The sequence below is a fragment of the Bufo bufo genome, chromosome 2 (assembly GCF_905171765.1).
Source record: "Bufo bufo chromosome 2, aBufBuf1.1, whole genome shotgun sequence".
NCBI classification, from domain to species: Eukaryota; Metazoa; Chordata; class Amphibia; order Anura; family Bufonidae; genus Bufo; species Bufo bufo.
This window is the reverse complement of record NC_053390.1, coordinates 111,557,712-111,572,832: the sequence shown is the minus strand read 5'-3', so window position 1 is coordinate 111,572,832 and position 15,121 is coordinate 111,557,712. Positions and strand designations below refer to the sequence as shown.

General features: G+C 46.6%; 1 protein-coding gene across 3 annotated transcripts in view; it reads right to left on the bottom strand.

Annotated features, from left to right (window-relative positions):
- Positions 1-3,019, bottom strand: part of POC5 (POC5 centriolar protein) — a 66,971-nt gene extending 63,952 nt beyond the window's left edge. For 2 of the 3 annotated variants that reach the window (XM_040421418.1, XM_040421419.1), the window contains exons 1-2: positions 1,705-1,813; positions 935-1,018 (exon numbers count right to left, since the gene is read on the bottom strand). In XM_040421418.1, the coding sequence (XP_040277352.1) occupies positions 935-1,018 (84 nt within the window). In that variant the 5' untranslated portion in view covers positions 1,705-1,813. Of the gene's footprint in view, positions 1-934; positions 1,019-1,704; positions 1,814-2,985 lie in introns of those variants that run through there. The other variant, XM_040421417.1, reaches the window with a different exon arrangement.
- Positions 3,020-15,121: the final 12,102 nt, after the last annotated feature.

Sequence of the window (15,121 nt, the reverse complement as noted above, 5' to 3'; positions counted from 1 at the left end):
GCCCTGCAGAAGGAAGCAACCAGATATCCCAGCATTAGTAATTCAGATTAAAGAACTGAAATATATACCCCCCAGAAGGGGACTCACGGTACTGGTGGCAGAAGGATCAGGACCTTCCTGGCGGGGAGCAGGTGTCTCAGACATCGCGGTGTAGCAGGCGAGGGGCCGAAAGGAACCGCGGTCTTCTCTTTTTAAAATTCCCGGCGTCTGACGTCATCTAGCTGCGCCCTGTTTGATGGCATAGGCCTGCGCCGCACCAGCCTACTAAGAGGTACGTGCGTCGCCCGGCCCGCCCATAGAGACGCTCCATGCGCCGCATCTGCTCCCCCTGCCGGACGCTAGAACTCGGCCCTCCTCCAGAAGGAAAGGACGCCGAGCGCAGCGCGCGATGATCCGAGAAGCCGGCACCTCCGACTGCTTCCTCAAGGAGGGAAGGGAGTCTGAAGGTATGGGGAGGACCGCAGGCCTCAGCATAAGCCAAGACGAGGGTCCTCGATGCTCCTAGCTGGCCAGCCTTAGCTCCTGCCGCGGAAGGCCAGCTGGAGAACCTGTAAAGAAAATAAGGTTATTTTATCCTCCATGAAGGAGGAACTCTCCACATGTTGGCCCCTGTAGGGGCAGGAAAGCACTGAGGAGGTGGAGGGGTGGGGGGTTCTTAAACTCTCTATGTGTTCCTGCCCCTACAGAGGTCAAGGGTCAATCTCAATGTGGGCCGTCATGGTGGATGAAATGGAAAATTAAAGGGTCATTCATATTTTGGGAAGTTTTTGGCAAAACCCGATGCAGGCCTGCTACCTGCTCCCCACGCTGGGTGCCGGCTCTAACCTCTGATATTAACATTGTGTATACGGATAGTCTATTGCGGACTCTACAAGACGTACAATATCCGGACTGCTCTGCTCCAGATCATCAGAAATGAACTTTAAGAAGTTACCTGGAAATCTGAAGACACTGAACTGCCGTGATCTGAATCTTTAGGGATGTTGAGGCTTCGAATGCTCTCCTCATCTGAAGACATCTGCACAGAAACATCAGACCTCCATTATCAGGTGCAGGGTAACGCCAGTCAGGGGTCGGTGCTTGTAAAGGGGTATTCTGGTTGTGTCAAGTTATCCCCTATCTGCAGGGGGGTACAGGACCCCCATTCTTGTGATTGGTGGGGGTCCCATCCGTAGGACCCCCACCGATCTAATAGTTTGGGGATGACTTGAAACAACCGGAATACCTCTTTAATGATTCACCCGCCCTCCAGCCACTGATTGACAGCATTGTCCCTATGCACAGTAACAGGGAGAAATCTTAATAGACAAATTGGAAAACCATAATAATGACGATTACCAGTGACCCCTGTCTACATCCCCAAACACTGATATATACGTGGCCCGATCAGCAGGGGTGCTGGGAGTCGGACCCCCACTGACTGGTCAGGACAGGTCATCAATATTTACATTATGTAAAACCCTAAAGGGGTCGTCCACCTTTTAGATATTGATGAGGTGGATATCACATCGGTGGGCTCCGGCACGCCCCCTGCTGGCTTTATTTGGCAACCACTGGGGCTAGCAAGGATGCAGCCGGGGTACATGGCCCTGCACATACCTCCTGTTTGTATGGGAGGCATAGGACGTACAGCGCAGGCCCCAGCCCTGGTCAGATGTAATGCACACCGCAGCGCTGCACCACTGACACCGCTCGCTCACCCACCTTTAAACTTGGCGCTGTCAGCTGCTGTACTGAGGAGGTAACGGCCGGATACCAGGGAGCGGAAGTACAGCGCCGCCATGGTAACAGCGTACCTCCCGGCGACAGTTTGCCCTGGAGGTTCCGATTACAGGAAAGTCACATGACCCTGTGGTCACATGACCGGAGTGTGAGGCTTCACGGGGAGACAGGGGGTCGGCTCTGTAGTATAGCTGACAAAATTCTCAAGTACAAACTTCAATTCTAAGATGATCTTGTCACTGATTCCTCAAAGTGACAAAATAATAAACAGCCTGGCCAAGTTTAGTAATGATGCTTTACTTACTTGTACGTGGATTAAAGGGGTTCTCTCACTTCAGCAAATGGCATTTATCATGTAGAGAAAGTTACTACAAGGCACTTACTAATGTATTGTGATTGTCCATATTGTCTCCTGTGCTGTCTGGATTCATTTTCCATCACATTATACACCGCTCGTTTCCATGGTTACGACCACCCTGCAATCCATCAGAAAAAAAGCAGCGGCCTCTCTGGTGGCCGGGACCGTGCGATCGCACATAGACTAGTGCTTTTTCCTAAAGTGTGCAAGCACGACCACCGAAGCTGGATTTCAGGGTGGTCGTAACCATGGAAACGAGCAGTGTATAATGTGATGGAAAAATGAATCAAGCCAGCAAATGAGGCAATATGGACAATCACAATACATTAGTAAGTGCCTTGTATTAAAGGGGTTGTCCGGATTCAGAGCTGAACCCGCCCGGACATACCCTTATTTTCACCCCGGCAGCCACCCTGAGGCTAGTATCGGAGCATCTCATGCTCAGATGCACTCCCTTGCCCTGCACTAGATCGCGCAGGGAACGGGCTCTTTTGTTTACAATCACACACTGCCGGGCGGAAGCTTCCGCCCGGCAGTGTGTTCGGTGACGTCACCGGATCTGCAGGGCATGCTTTAGAGCTGCCCTAGCCATTTTACTGGCTAAGGCAGCGCTGAATCCCGCCCATCAGTGCCGGTGACGTCACCGGGCTTCCTGGCAGCCCCATGGAGAGCCCCAGTACGTCACCGGGACTCCAAAAAATGCCTTTGCCCTGTGCGATTTAGCACAGGCCAAAGGAGAGCATCGGAGCATGAACTGCTCCGATGCTCAAGTCAGGGGGGCTTCCGGGGTGAAAATGGAGGAATGTCCGGGTTCAGCTCTGAACCAGTACAACCCCTTTAAAGGGATTCTGTCACCTCGTATAACACAAATTCAGATTTTAAACCAGTCATGCTCCACAGCTTACCTTGAATCGGCTGTGCTGTTTTTTTTATTGTAATCCGTCCAGCAGTTTTGCAGAAAAACGACTTTTATAAAATCCTGAAGGTGCCCAGAGGGGCGTTATGTTCCCCTTTGTGTGCCAAGTAACGCCCCTCTTACAGTGCCCAAAACGCCTTCCTCCAGAATCCCTAACCGCCCACAGCGTCTCATCCCTCTCCTCCCCCTCCCTGACAGCCGAGCGAAGTCTCGCGCAGACGCAGTACCCACTGAGGGCAGGAGCTTCATCGTCGTCACTGGGCATGCGCCGAGCACAGCCGATTCAAGGTAAGCTGTGGAGCATGACTGGTTTAAAATCTGAATTTGTGTTATACGAGGTGACAGACTTTCTCTACATGATAAATGCTTCTTGCCGTAGTGAGACAACCACAGGTCGGATCCGACCCCAAGGAGAAGACAGGGGAAGTTTATTGCTGTTTCTGTCGTCTCCTTTCCTTGGAGCATTGCGCCTGAGGACGGACATACGGATGCTCACAGTGTGCTCTTCACATCTTTTGCGGTCCCATTGAAATGAATGGGTCCTCATCTGATCTGCAGAAAATGTGGATCGGTTGCGGACCGAAGATATGGTCATGTGAATTCCCCATAATAAGAATTCTCTTCTCTGAGACCGGTGTCTGTGACTAGTCATACATTTCTCTTGCAGTGATCTAAATGCAGTGTTATATGACAGTCACTGAAGGTCATTGCACATGGGGTGTCCTGAGCAGGGGGCCCACCTCTACGGTGTCCATATGTCCTCATACAACTGCTCAAATGTTAAAGGGGACCTATACGTTTCCCGAAACCATGAGGGTGCAGCAGTGCTTCTCAGACCGCTCTGCACCTTAGGCTTCTTGCACATGAACGTATTTTATTTCCGTTCCGTTTTTGCGGTTTCCGTTTGCGGTCCGTATGCAGAACCATTAGGCTCCATTCACACGTCCGTGGTGAGTTGCGGACCCGCAAATTGCGGATCCGCAACACACCCGCCCGGCACCCCTATAGAAATGCCTATTCTTGTCTGCAAGCTGCGGACAAGAATAGGACATGTTCTATCTTTTGCGGAGCTGCGGATCTGAAGATCGGGGCCGCGCTCCGCAAATGCGGATGCTGACAGCACACTGTGTGCCGTCCGCATCCATTCCGTCCCCATAGAAAATGAATGGGTCCGCACCCGTTCCGCAAAATTGCGGAGCGAATGCGGACCCATTTGCGGACGTGTGAATGGAGCCTTAGTTTCAATGGTTCCGCAAAAAAAAAGGGATGTACTCTGTGTGCATTCCGTTTCCGTTTTTCCGTATATCTGTTCCATTAAAAGATAGAACATGTCCTATTATTGTCCGCATTACAGACAAGGATAGGACTGTTCTTTTAGGGGCCAGCTGTTCCGTTCCGCAAAATACGGAATGCACACGGACATCATCCGTATTTTTTGCGGACCGCAAAATACATACCGTCGTGTGCAAGAGGCCTTAGGGTTTCTTCAGCTGTGCACAGTTTTTTCCAGGTATGTCTAATAAGGATCCGCGGATTTGGAATCTGTACGCTACATGCCAGAAAAGCTGAGCAGAGCCGATGAAACCTGGAGGTGCGGAGCGCTCTGAGAAGTGGTTTCAGCAAAGGTTTAGGTCCCCTTTAATTTCCAGGTTTTGAGTCCAGATCTTTCAAGAGGGGCTTCTTCTTCTTGTGGAGGTCCAGGTGGTGTGTAGGATCGGGTGCCACCTGGGAAAAAATACGTATGAGGAGTGCTGATCTGCATGAGTCCGACTCTTGAGGGAGAATTAGGCTTCTATTAGGGGTCATGCACACGAACGTATTCTTCTTCTGTTCCGTTTTTTACAGGTCTGTATACGGAACCATTCATTTCAATGGGGCTTGAAAAAAAATGGAAATGACTGTGTTTGGCCTCATGCACACGACAGTTGTTTTTCTCGGCCTCCATTCCGTTTTTTTGGCAGATAGGATGGGGACCCATTCATTTCAATGGGTCAGCAAAAAAATGCTGATAGTTTATCCGTTTGTGTTCCGCGTCCGTTGTTTCCCTTCAGCAAAAAAAATAGTGCATGTCCTACTTTTTTCACATTTGCGGACAAGGATAGGCATTTATTACAAGGGATCTGTGTAAAAAAACGGATCCTCCCAAAAAAACGGATGCTGCATTTTTTTGTGGATGCACAATTTGCGGACGCAAAAAACAACTGTCGTGTGCATGAGGCCTTTACATGTGTCGGGAGCCGGTCTGAAACAAATGCGGTCACCAGGAGCAGGCAGTTCCGAGAACAGCCCAATGAAGGCCCTCGGCGGCTGTTCTCGGAACTGCCTGCTCCCGGTGACCGCATTTGTTTCAGACCGGCTCGCGCACAGGCACAGGTAAGGACTTACCTGTGCATCGCCGGACTTGTGAGTTAAGATGGCAGCTCGCATGTGTTCCCTGGACCAGACCTAGTTCCCAGATGCTCTGGGGGCTTTATTTGTCCTGTAACTGGAGTTAGGCTACTTTCACACTCGTGTTTTGTGCGGATCCGTCATGGACGGATCTGTTCAGAAAAATACAATCGCATGCATCCGTTCAGAACGGATCCGTTTGTATTATCTGTAACATAGCCAAGACGGATCCGTCATGAACTCCATTGAAAGTCAAAGGAGGACGGATCAGTTTTCTATTGTGCCAGATTGTGTCAGTGGAAACGGATCCATCCCCATTGACTTACATTGTGTGCCAGGACGGATCCGTTTGGCTCAGTTTCATTAGACGGACACCAAAACGCTGCAAGCAGCGTTTTGGTGTCAGTCTCCAAAGCGGAATGGAGACGGAACGGAGGCAAACTGATGCATTCTGAGCGGATCATTTTCCATTCAGAATGCATTAGGGCAAAACTGATCCGTTTTGGACCGCTTGTGAGAGCCCTGAACGGATCTCACAAACGCAAAGCCAAAACGCCAGTGTGAAAGTAGCCTAATACGTGAGCCCCAGTTACAGGAAAAATTGGCAATTGAAAAAAAAAAAAATAATGTTTAAATGCCTGAAAAGACTTGTGTTACATTATGGGGGTGTTCTGCCAAATCTCAATACCTTGTGAAAAGTCTATACCGGAAGTGACGCGGCCGCACAGGAAGTACTTCGTGCACCGCGCATGCGCACTTAGGGGTATAGAGATTTTGCAGCGCAAAATGTTGCATCAGATCTCCCTACCCCTGAGTGCGCACGCGCACACAAATCATCAGATCAAATCAGGATGAACTGCAACTGATGATTTGTGCGCACTCAGGGGTAGGGAGATCTGATGCAACATTTTGCGCTGCAAAATCTCTATACCCCTAAGTGCGCACGCGCGGTGCACGAAGTACTTCTACCGCGGCGCTGCAACGATTCTTTCCTAAGCCAGTGGATGTGCGCTTGCGCAGCGCTGCGCACACCCTCCTCCAGCTTATTCCTGTGCGGCCACGTCACTTTCGGTATAGACTTTTCACAAGGTATAGAGATTTGGCAGAACAGTGGCACTAAGTGAAAAGTTTTCCCTTATTCATACATTTTCTTTGGAATAAAAAATTAAAACAAAAAGATGATAGAATAAAAATACGGCCCTATGTATCACAGAGAAAAGGCACAAAAATGTACTGTTTATTTTAACTGTGCAGTGTCAACATATTCTGCAGCGCTTTACATCCCTGCGCTTTGCCTGCTGGTGCGGTGGTGTCGGTGGTCGCCGCGCAGTGCTGCGCCAAAGTTAGAGTAGGTCCCCACTTGAAGAGGCAACCTTGTCGTGGTAAGTGGGCCTATGCTCTTTGATCAAACTGTATACTAATGCCTCCTTTTAGTGCATAGCATAGGGTTATATTTATTATAAATTGTGCTGAGAAGCCATGTTTAATTATACTGAAAAACAGTTGTCATATCAAAAGCATAGCATTAAACATAGAAACATAGAATGTGCCGGCAGATAAGAACCATTTGGCCCATCTAGTCTGCCCAATATACTGAATCCTATGAATAGCCCCTGGCCCTATCTTATCTGAAGGATGGCCTTATGCCTATCCCATGCATGCTTAAACTCCTTCACTGTATTTGCAGCTACCACTTCTGCAGGAAGGCTATTCCATGCATCCACTACTCTCTCAGTAAAGTAATACTTCCTGATATTACTTTTAAACCTTTGCCCCTCTAATTTAAAACTATGTCCTCTTGTAGCAGTTTTTCTTCTTTTAAATATTCTCTCCTCTTTTACCTTGTTGATTCCCTTTATGTATTTAAAAGTTTCTATCATATCCCCTCTGTCTCGTCTTTCTTCCAAGCTATACATGTTAAGGTCCTTTAATCTTTCCTGGTAAGTTTTATCCTGCAATCCATGTACTAGTTTAGTAGCTCTTCTCTGAACTCTCTCCAAAGTATCAACATCCTTCTGGAGATATGGCCTCCAGTACTGCGCACAATACTCCAAATGAGGTCTCACTAGTGCTCTGTAGAGCGGCATGAGCACCTCCCTCTTTCTACTGGTAATGCCTCTCCCTATACACCCAAGCATTCTGCTAGCATTTCCTGCTGCTCTATGACATTGTCTGCCTACCTTTAAGTCTTCTGAAATAATGACCCATAAATCCTTTTCCTCAGATACTGAGGTTAGGACTGTATCACTGATTTTATATTCTGCTCTCTGGTTTTTACGCCCCAGGTGCATTATCTTGCACTTATCAACATTAAATTTTAGTTGCCAGATTTTTGACCATTCCTCTAGTTTTCCTAAATCCTTTTCCATTTGGTGTATCCCTCCAGGAACATCAACCCTGTTACAAATCTTTGTGTCATCAGCAAAAAGACACACCTTACCATCGAGGCCTTCTGCAATTTCTCTGATAAAGATATTAAACAATATGGGTCCCAGAACAGATCCCTGAGGTACCCCACTGGTAACAAGACCTTGGTCTGAATATACTCCATTGACTACAACCCTCTGTTGCCTGTCCCTCAGCCACTGCCTAATCCATTCAACAATATGGGAGTCCAAGCCCATAGACTGCACTTTATTAATAAGCCTTCTATGTGGGACAGTATCAAAAGCCTTACTAAAGTCTAGATAAGCGATGTCTACTGCACCTCCTCCATCTATTATTTTAGTCACCCAATCAAAAAAATCAATAAGATTAGTTTGACATGATCTCCCTGAAGTAAACCCATGCTGTTTTTCATCTTTCAATCCATGGGATTTTAGATGTTCCACAATTCTCTCCTTAAGTATGGTTTCCATTAATTTCCCCACTATTGATGTCAGGCTTACTGGCCTATAGTTGCCCGATTCCTCCCTACTACCTTTCTTGTGAATGGGCACAACATTTACTAATTTCCAATCTTTTGGGACGACTCCTGTTGCCAGTGATTGGTTAAATAAATCTGTTAATGGTTTTGCTAGTTCACCGCTGAGCTCTTTAATAGCTTTGGGTGTATCCCATCAGGCCCCTGTGACTTATTTGTATTAATTTTAGACAGCTGACTTACAACCTCTTCCTCGGTAAAGACACATGCATCAAAAGATTCATTAGTCTTCTTTCCTAACTGAGGTCCTTCTCCTTCATTTTCCTTTGTAAAAACTGAAGAGAAGTATTCATTGAGGCAGTCAGCTAGTTCTTAATCTTCTTCCATATACCTTCCTTCTTTAGTTTTTAATTTGGTAATTCCTTGTTTTAGTTTCCTTTTTTCATTTATGTATCTGAAGGACGTGCGGTCCAGATTCACTCTCACATGTTATATACAGTGTCAACATATTCTGCAGCGCTTTACATCCCTCGCTGTCTCCAGTGGAGCTCACAATCTAAATTCCCTTCTGGGATTCGCGTCCCCACCTATCCCTTGGTTGAACTTGATGGACTTATGTCTTTTTTCAACCGTATTAACTATGTAAGGGTCCATTCACATGTTCGTAGTGTATTGCGGATCCGCAATACACCCGACCGGCACCCCCATAGAACTGCCTATTCTGGTATGCAATTGCGGACAAGAATAGGACATGTTCTATTTTTTTCTGGAGCCGCGGACCGGAAGATCGGGGGCGCGCTCTGCGGATGCGGACAGCACACAGTGTGCTGTCCGCATCCATTCCTGCCCCATAGAGAATGAATGGGTCCGCACCGGACCATTCTACGGACGTGTGAATTGACCCTAACTATGTGTGTCTTGGGTGTGGGAGGAAACCCACACAAACACAGGGAAACCTAGAACCCTAGTGCTGCAGAGCGCCAGTGCTAACCACTGAGCCGCCGTGCTGCACAAAACAATTTACATAACCAAACTGAAAAACAAGTTGTGACTCTCAAAGTCACGTGCAAATAGAAAAATGCATCTTTTCAGTAAATGGCCCAAAATTGATAATGATGACCCATCCTCAGGTCATCCCCCGCCGATCAGCTGTTTCAGGGAGCTACCGCGCACATTGGAGCTCTGGTGAGTGCAACTGGCTTTCCAAGAACAGCGCCATACATTGTATAGTGGCTGTGCTTGGTATTGCAGCTCAGCCCCATTGAGCTGAATGGGGCTGAGCTGCAACTAGGCCACGTGACCGATGTATTGTGACGTCACATGGCCTAAGAAGAGGCAACTCATGGAGCTCCGGTCTCTTCTAACAGTTGATCGACTGGAGTCCTGGGTGTCGGGCCCCACCGATCTGATATTGGTGACCTATCCGGAGGATAGGTCATCAATATAAATTCTGGATAACCCCTTTAAGTGTTACATTACCTCCATTTTTGGTATGTGATACTGAGTTTGCATGTATAAAGTTGGCTGAGGATGATGTGTCCGGACAGATCACTGCTTTATTAGATTGTGGTGCCTTTTCAGCAGAATCATTCACAATGAGATCATCATGCAGAGCACGTCTCTGTCTGTACGAGCAGCGCAGCAAGGAGGGCCATTGTGGCTTGTATGCTTCATTAAATAGTTAAGCCTCTTAGATCTCTGTGTTATGCACGTGACACACAGACTGTAAGAGTGTGGGTGTTCTGTGGGAGTATTCTCGAAAGCAAACCAACCACAACATACAAGACGCTGCTTTGGGAATGAAAGAAGCTACTCTCTGTATATGGCTGGAAAAACGTATTACAAAGAGAATCATCAAATTCCTCTCAAAGCAGAGATCTGTGCGTTTCGCTGCATGAGGCAGCACATCATGAGCAGGTAGTTGGGCAAAGATGGTAATGGCCACTGTCGTATCTGTCCACAGATTGCACGCCCATGCAGGTGCACTATTAGGCAGAGTCTTGCAACAGAGTGACACCCCGGCCATGGGTGGCTTATAGGACAACATTCAGGGATACTGATAAACTCTGCAAGTGCAACTACAGAGACTTCGGTATGCAGAGAGGAACTGCAACTACCCCTGAGAAAACCATAATCCCTTGTATGTACTACATTTGTAACAAAGATCCCTGAAGGACTATACAGTGGTCCCTCAAATTACAGTGGCCTCAGGATACAATCATTTCAACATACAATGGCCTTTCTGGGGCATCTTAAGTTGAATCTAGACTCAACATTCAATGCTTCAGACTCAGATCCAACCAACCAACATGGCATTTCTCTAATAAATTACTTGTATTGGTGTCCAGTAGATACTCTCTACAGTACCTTGCGGTACTACATGTCCTGTACTGCCCTCTGTCTGTGGCAGGATGATCTGCTCCTTTGGATATTAGACAAAGGTGGCTCCATTTTTGTGGTACACTCTGTTCTATACAGGACCCTGAAGAATCATCTGGTTACATCAGTGTTCCTCAACTCCAGTCCTGAGGGCCACTGGCCAGTCATGTTTTCAGGATTTCCTTAGTATTGAGCAGGTGATGTAATTAGTGTCCATCCATCAGGACATACCACAAGTATTCATTCTGTGGGATATTCTCAAATCATGACCAGGAGGTGGGTCCTGAGGACTGGAGGTGAGGAACACTGGGTGACAACATAGAAAGTCATTTACAGCTTCCAGCATCTATTCCTGGCTTTTCTATGTAAGGATTTGCTTCATCTCTCTTAGTTATCTGCTTATTTTCTTAAATCTTCATTTTTTATTATCCTGTGATGACATTTTGGGTTGTTCAAACGAATTACCAGTTTTCCATAGAGTTATGGACTCAAGTTACAATGGTTTCAACTTACAATGGTCGTCCCAGAACCAATTAACATTGTAACTTGAGGGACCACTGGGTGTTGAAGTTTTCCGTGAGTTCAAGATTAATAGCCTATACTCCCAGAAGCCCTTCAAAAAGCTGATCGGTGGTGGTGCCAGGAGTCGGACCCCCACTGATCAGGAGGATAAGCCATCAATATCGAACTCAGGGGCGTAACCACCAACATAGCAGCCATAGTGGATGCTACAAAGCCCGCAGTGGCAGAAGGCACAGACTGTCTTAATGCTATATGATGTCAGGACATTGTGTGCAGCTGCCATTAGGGTAGTATTGATGCTGCTGCCGTCAGGAACCCAGCTCATGTTAACAGGAAGGGGCCACAGCATGCAGCCTCTTCATTCCGCCACCTCAAACCGATGCACTGAACAGTCCGTCACCATAAAGCCACTTGCATGTTTGCCTGCCACCAAGTAATCAAAACACTGCTGAGTACCAACTCCCATGTCTGGCTGGTGCCCTCCTCTGCTACTTTCCTCCACACCTTTCCAAATCAAGGTGGTAGCAAGTCAATTCAGAAAGGCCAGTCGATAGGAGATGGATTCTGACTGCAGCGGTCGGACTTTTGAGCCTGCGCTCTTCATATGGACTTCGCAGGAGCCGAGGAGCAGCAGCAGTAGTTCTGACAGCAGTCCACAATCAGAGAGAGGAAATCTATGGCACTCCACAAAAAGTCTTTGCAGTTTAGAACACTATATTCAACATGTCCAGGTAAGTATAAGCACATCTACACATAATACCGGACGTTTCGGTCCTATCTGGACCTTCTTAGTGTCTCTGTGCCCAAAAGACAATATGAGTATGACCCAAACGTACAAAGTACTTGTTTTTATTTTCTTGCCATCTCCTCTACTCCTTGCACCCTCCCCCTTAAAATAAACCTACCTATGCCACCTGTGACCTGACCCTGCACTGCAAGTTGTGTCTGCAAACCAGAGTTCTATAATGATGCCCCTTTCTTCTCCCACCTTGCATTCCCCTTGCCTTCTTCCCCCTACAGAGACTGTGCTCAGGTGTGACTCCCCTTCTGTTACCTTCCTACCCCTACAGAGGCTCTGCTACTTTGTGTCACTCTTCTACTGCCTCCTACCCCCTATAAGGTCCTCCTATTATCAGCCTCTCCCACTTAGCCCTTGTCACCTTCTTTTGCCAACAGATTTGGCCTCCTGCGTTAAACACAGGCTTGATCCCTCTTAGTTTGGGCCCCCTCCTCCTCCTTGTAGAGTTGTCTATGGTGAATTAGCATCCAGGACACAAACTCCTTGCGCAGCCACATAATTGAAAGGATTATTGTTTTATGTGGGTTGTAATAATTTGTTCACATCTGCGTTGGTTATTTGGCTAGAGGAGCAGGACAATGAAAATAACGGATGTGCCACATTCATCACATGACGGATATCAACAGCGACCTATTGACCATGTTGACTGTAATGGGGTCTGTTGTGTTTCTGGCACTTTACTGGAAAAAACAGCACCGTATGCATTTTTGCTGGCAGCTTTTTACGTGACTTGACAGAAAATGTGTCTCTGCGCCACTTTCACGTGGAGAAGATAAACATTCAAGTTTGGGAGGGGTCGGCCCATTCAGATGTTTGTTCTGGATCCCTGAATTTTCGAGTTATGCTCCTGATTAAACTCCTAGAAAACCCCTTTAATTTTAAAACATATCTAATAAAATCTGTATGACTGAGTACCTGCCCTTTCCCAGTAAATTGAGAAAAGGGTATACGTCTAAATGTGTGCACACATAAAGAATTTTGGAGAAGGAATTGGATTGTTGTACTCAAATAACTGCACTTGATACCTGTTAAAGGGGTATTCTGGTTATAACACGTCCTGTGGATAGGGGCTATCAGATTAGTAGGGTTCTGTCGCCGGGACCCCCATCGATCACAAGAATTGGGGCCCTGTACCCTGTGGAGTCCGCCTGTAATGTATGGAACGGCTGGTCGGATATGAGCTCCGCCGCTCTATTAATTTCTATAGGAGCGCCGGAGGTAGCCAAGCGCTGTCTCTCCTTTACCTCACAGCAGCTATAGCCGCTTACAGTGTACAGACACGTCACACCCAGTTTGGCAGTAGAAAACCCATTTTATCAGCTACATATGCAGTGACCCAGTGAATCACTGCTGGAAGGTTAATATTGTAATGCATTACTACTAAAGAGTTAATAATATGCTAAAGAGTTAATGTTGTGATTTATTGCTAAAGTATTCTTTTTCTCGTGCACTGTAAATTCCAAGAGTTACATTTAGCTGTCTTAGTGTAGTTGCCAGGGTGATGGTCTGGTCCCACTCCCTAGTGAGGAGTTCTTTGCTGAGCAGGCCTAGAGGAAGGATGTGTTTGTGTGAGCAGCTGGGAACTAGGCCTGGTCTAGGGAACCTTCATCCCTGAGACTGAAAGCTGCAAATGAAACTACAGAACTGAGAAGCTACCCCTGATAGAAAGAGAACAGATATTTACCGAATTACTTAAAGGTTGTGCTAAGATAGTAAGGTGATCATACATTTATGGCATCAGACTTTACTGCATGTGTCTTCAGAAGATTGTTTAGATAAAGTTTTTAAATGAAACATATTTTCAAGACTTGTTGGTGATTTTGTTTTTTAATGTTCCATGTCACTATATATAGAAGAAGAAAAAAAGCTAAAATCTTGCAGTTTTTACACAGGCCACTAAGTCTAACAGTACGCTGACACTTCCAGTTCTGTAGAGATTATTTTTCAGCAGTCATCTCATTATTATCACAGGCAGGGATACAATGAAACGCCTATATAAAGATAGCACAGAAGCCTCCATTCATAGGCACATCTTATCTACTTTCCCTTTCTGCACAATGACTTCTGCACAGGCCAGGGTGCACTGTCTACATAGACATCCATGAACGTCTCCTGATTATTGTGTCTATGGGTCCACGTGGCTGCTGTAAAGCATACCTCTAAATGCTTTTAGCAGCTCACGCAACACGGCCGAGCTGCAGTAACCCGGCATGTCCACAAGAGACAGAGTGGAGCTTTCTGCTTCCGACTCCATCCACTGTCTTTTTCCGGAGTCGCAGTTGCTTTAAACAGTTGATCAGTGGTCATGCGGGGTGTCGGACCCAGGGGCCGGACTGGCTATAGACCCTACAGGGAAATTTTCAGGTGGGCCGATACTCCGTTACATAAAGATCTGAAGCTCTCAGGATTATTTAAAGAGAACCTGTCACCGGTATTTAACCATGAGAATCATTGGCATCCTGAGATAGTTCTCCCCCACTGTAATCATCCTAGGGTTTGTTTTTTTAACACCTCCAAGTACTTCTTTTACAGTCCACGTTCGCATTTTTCAAGCTATGTAAATTAAATGCCTACCTCATCACTTCCCATTCCTAACGCCACCTCCCGTTATAAGAGTGACAGAATCTAAAGCTCCTACCCTCCTCCCAACCTCACGTCCCAAATCCCGCGCATGTGCAGAACCAGTCACCTCACTCCTCATCTCACACTGATCATACAATGTACAGTGGTGGCCAAAAGTTTTGAGAATTACACAAATATTAGTTTTTTACAAAGTTTGCTGCTAAACTGCTTTTAGATCTTTGTTTCAGTTGTTTCTGTGATGTAGTGAAATATAATTACACGCACTTCATACGTTTCAAAGGCTTTTATCGACAATTACATGACATTTATGCAAAGAGTCAGTATTTGCAGTGTTGGCCCTTCTTTTTCAGGACCTCTGCAATTCGACTGGCCATGCTCTCAATCAACTTCTGGTCCAAATCCTGACTGATAGCAACCCATTCGTTCATAATCACTTCTTGGAGTTTGTCAGAATTAGTGGGTTTTTGTTTGTCCACCCGCCTCTTGAGGATTGACCACAAGTTCTCAATGGGATTAAGATCTGGGGAGTTTCCAGGCCATGGACCCAAAATGTCAATGTTTTGGTCCCCAAGCCACTTAGTCATCACTTTT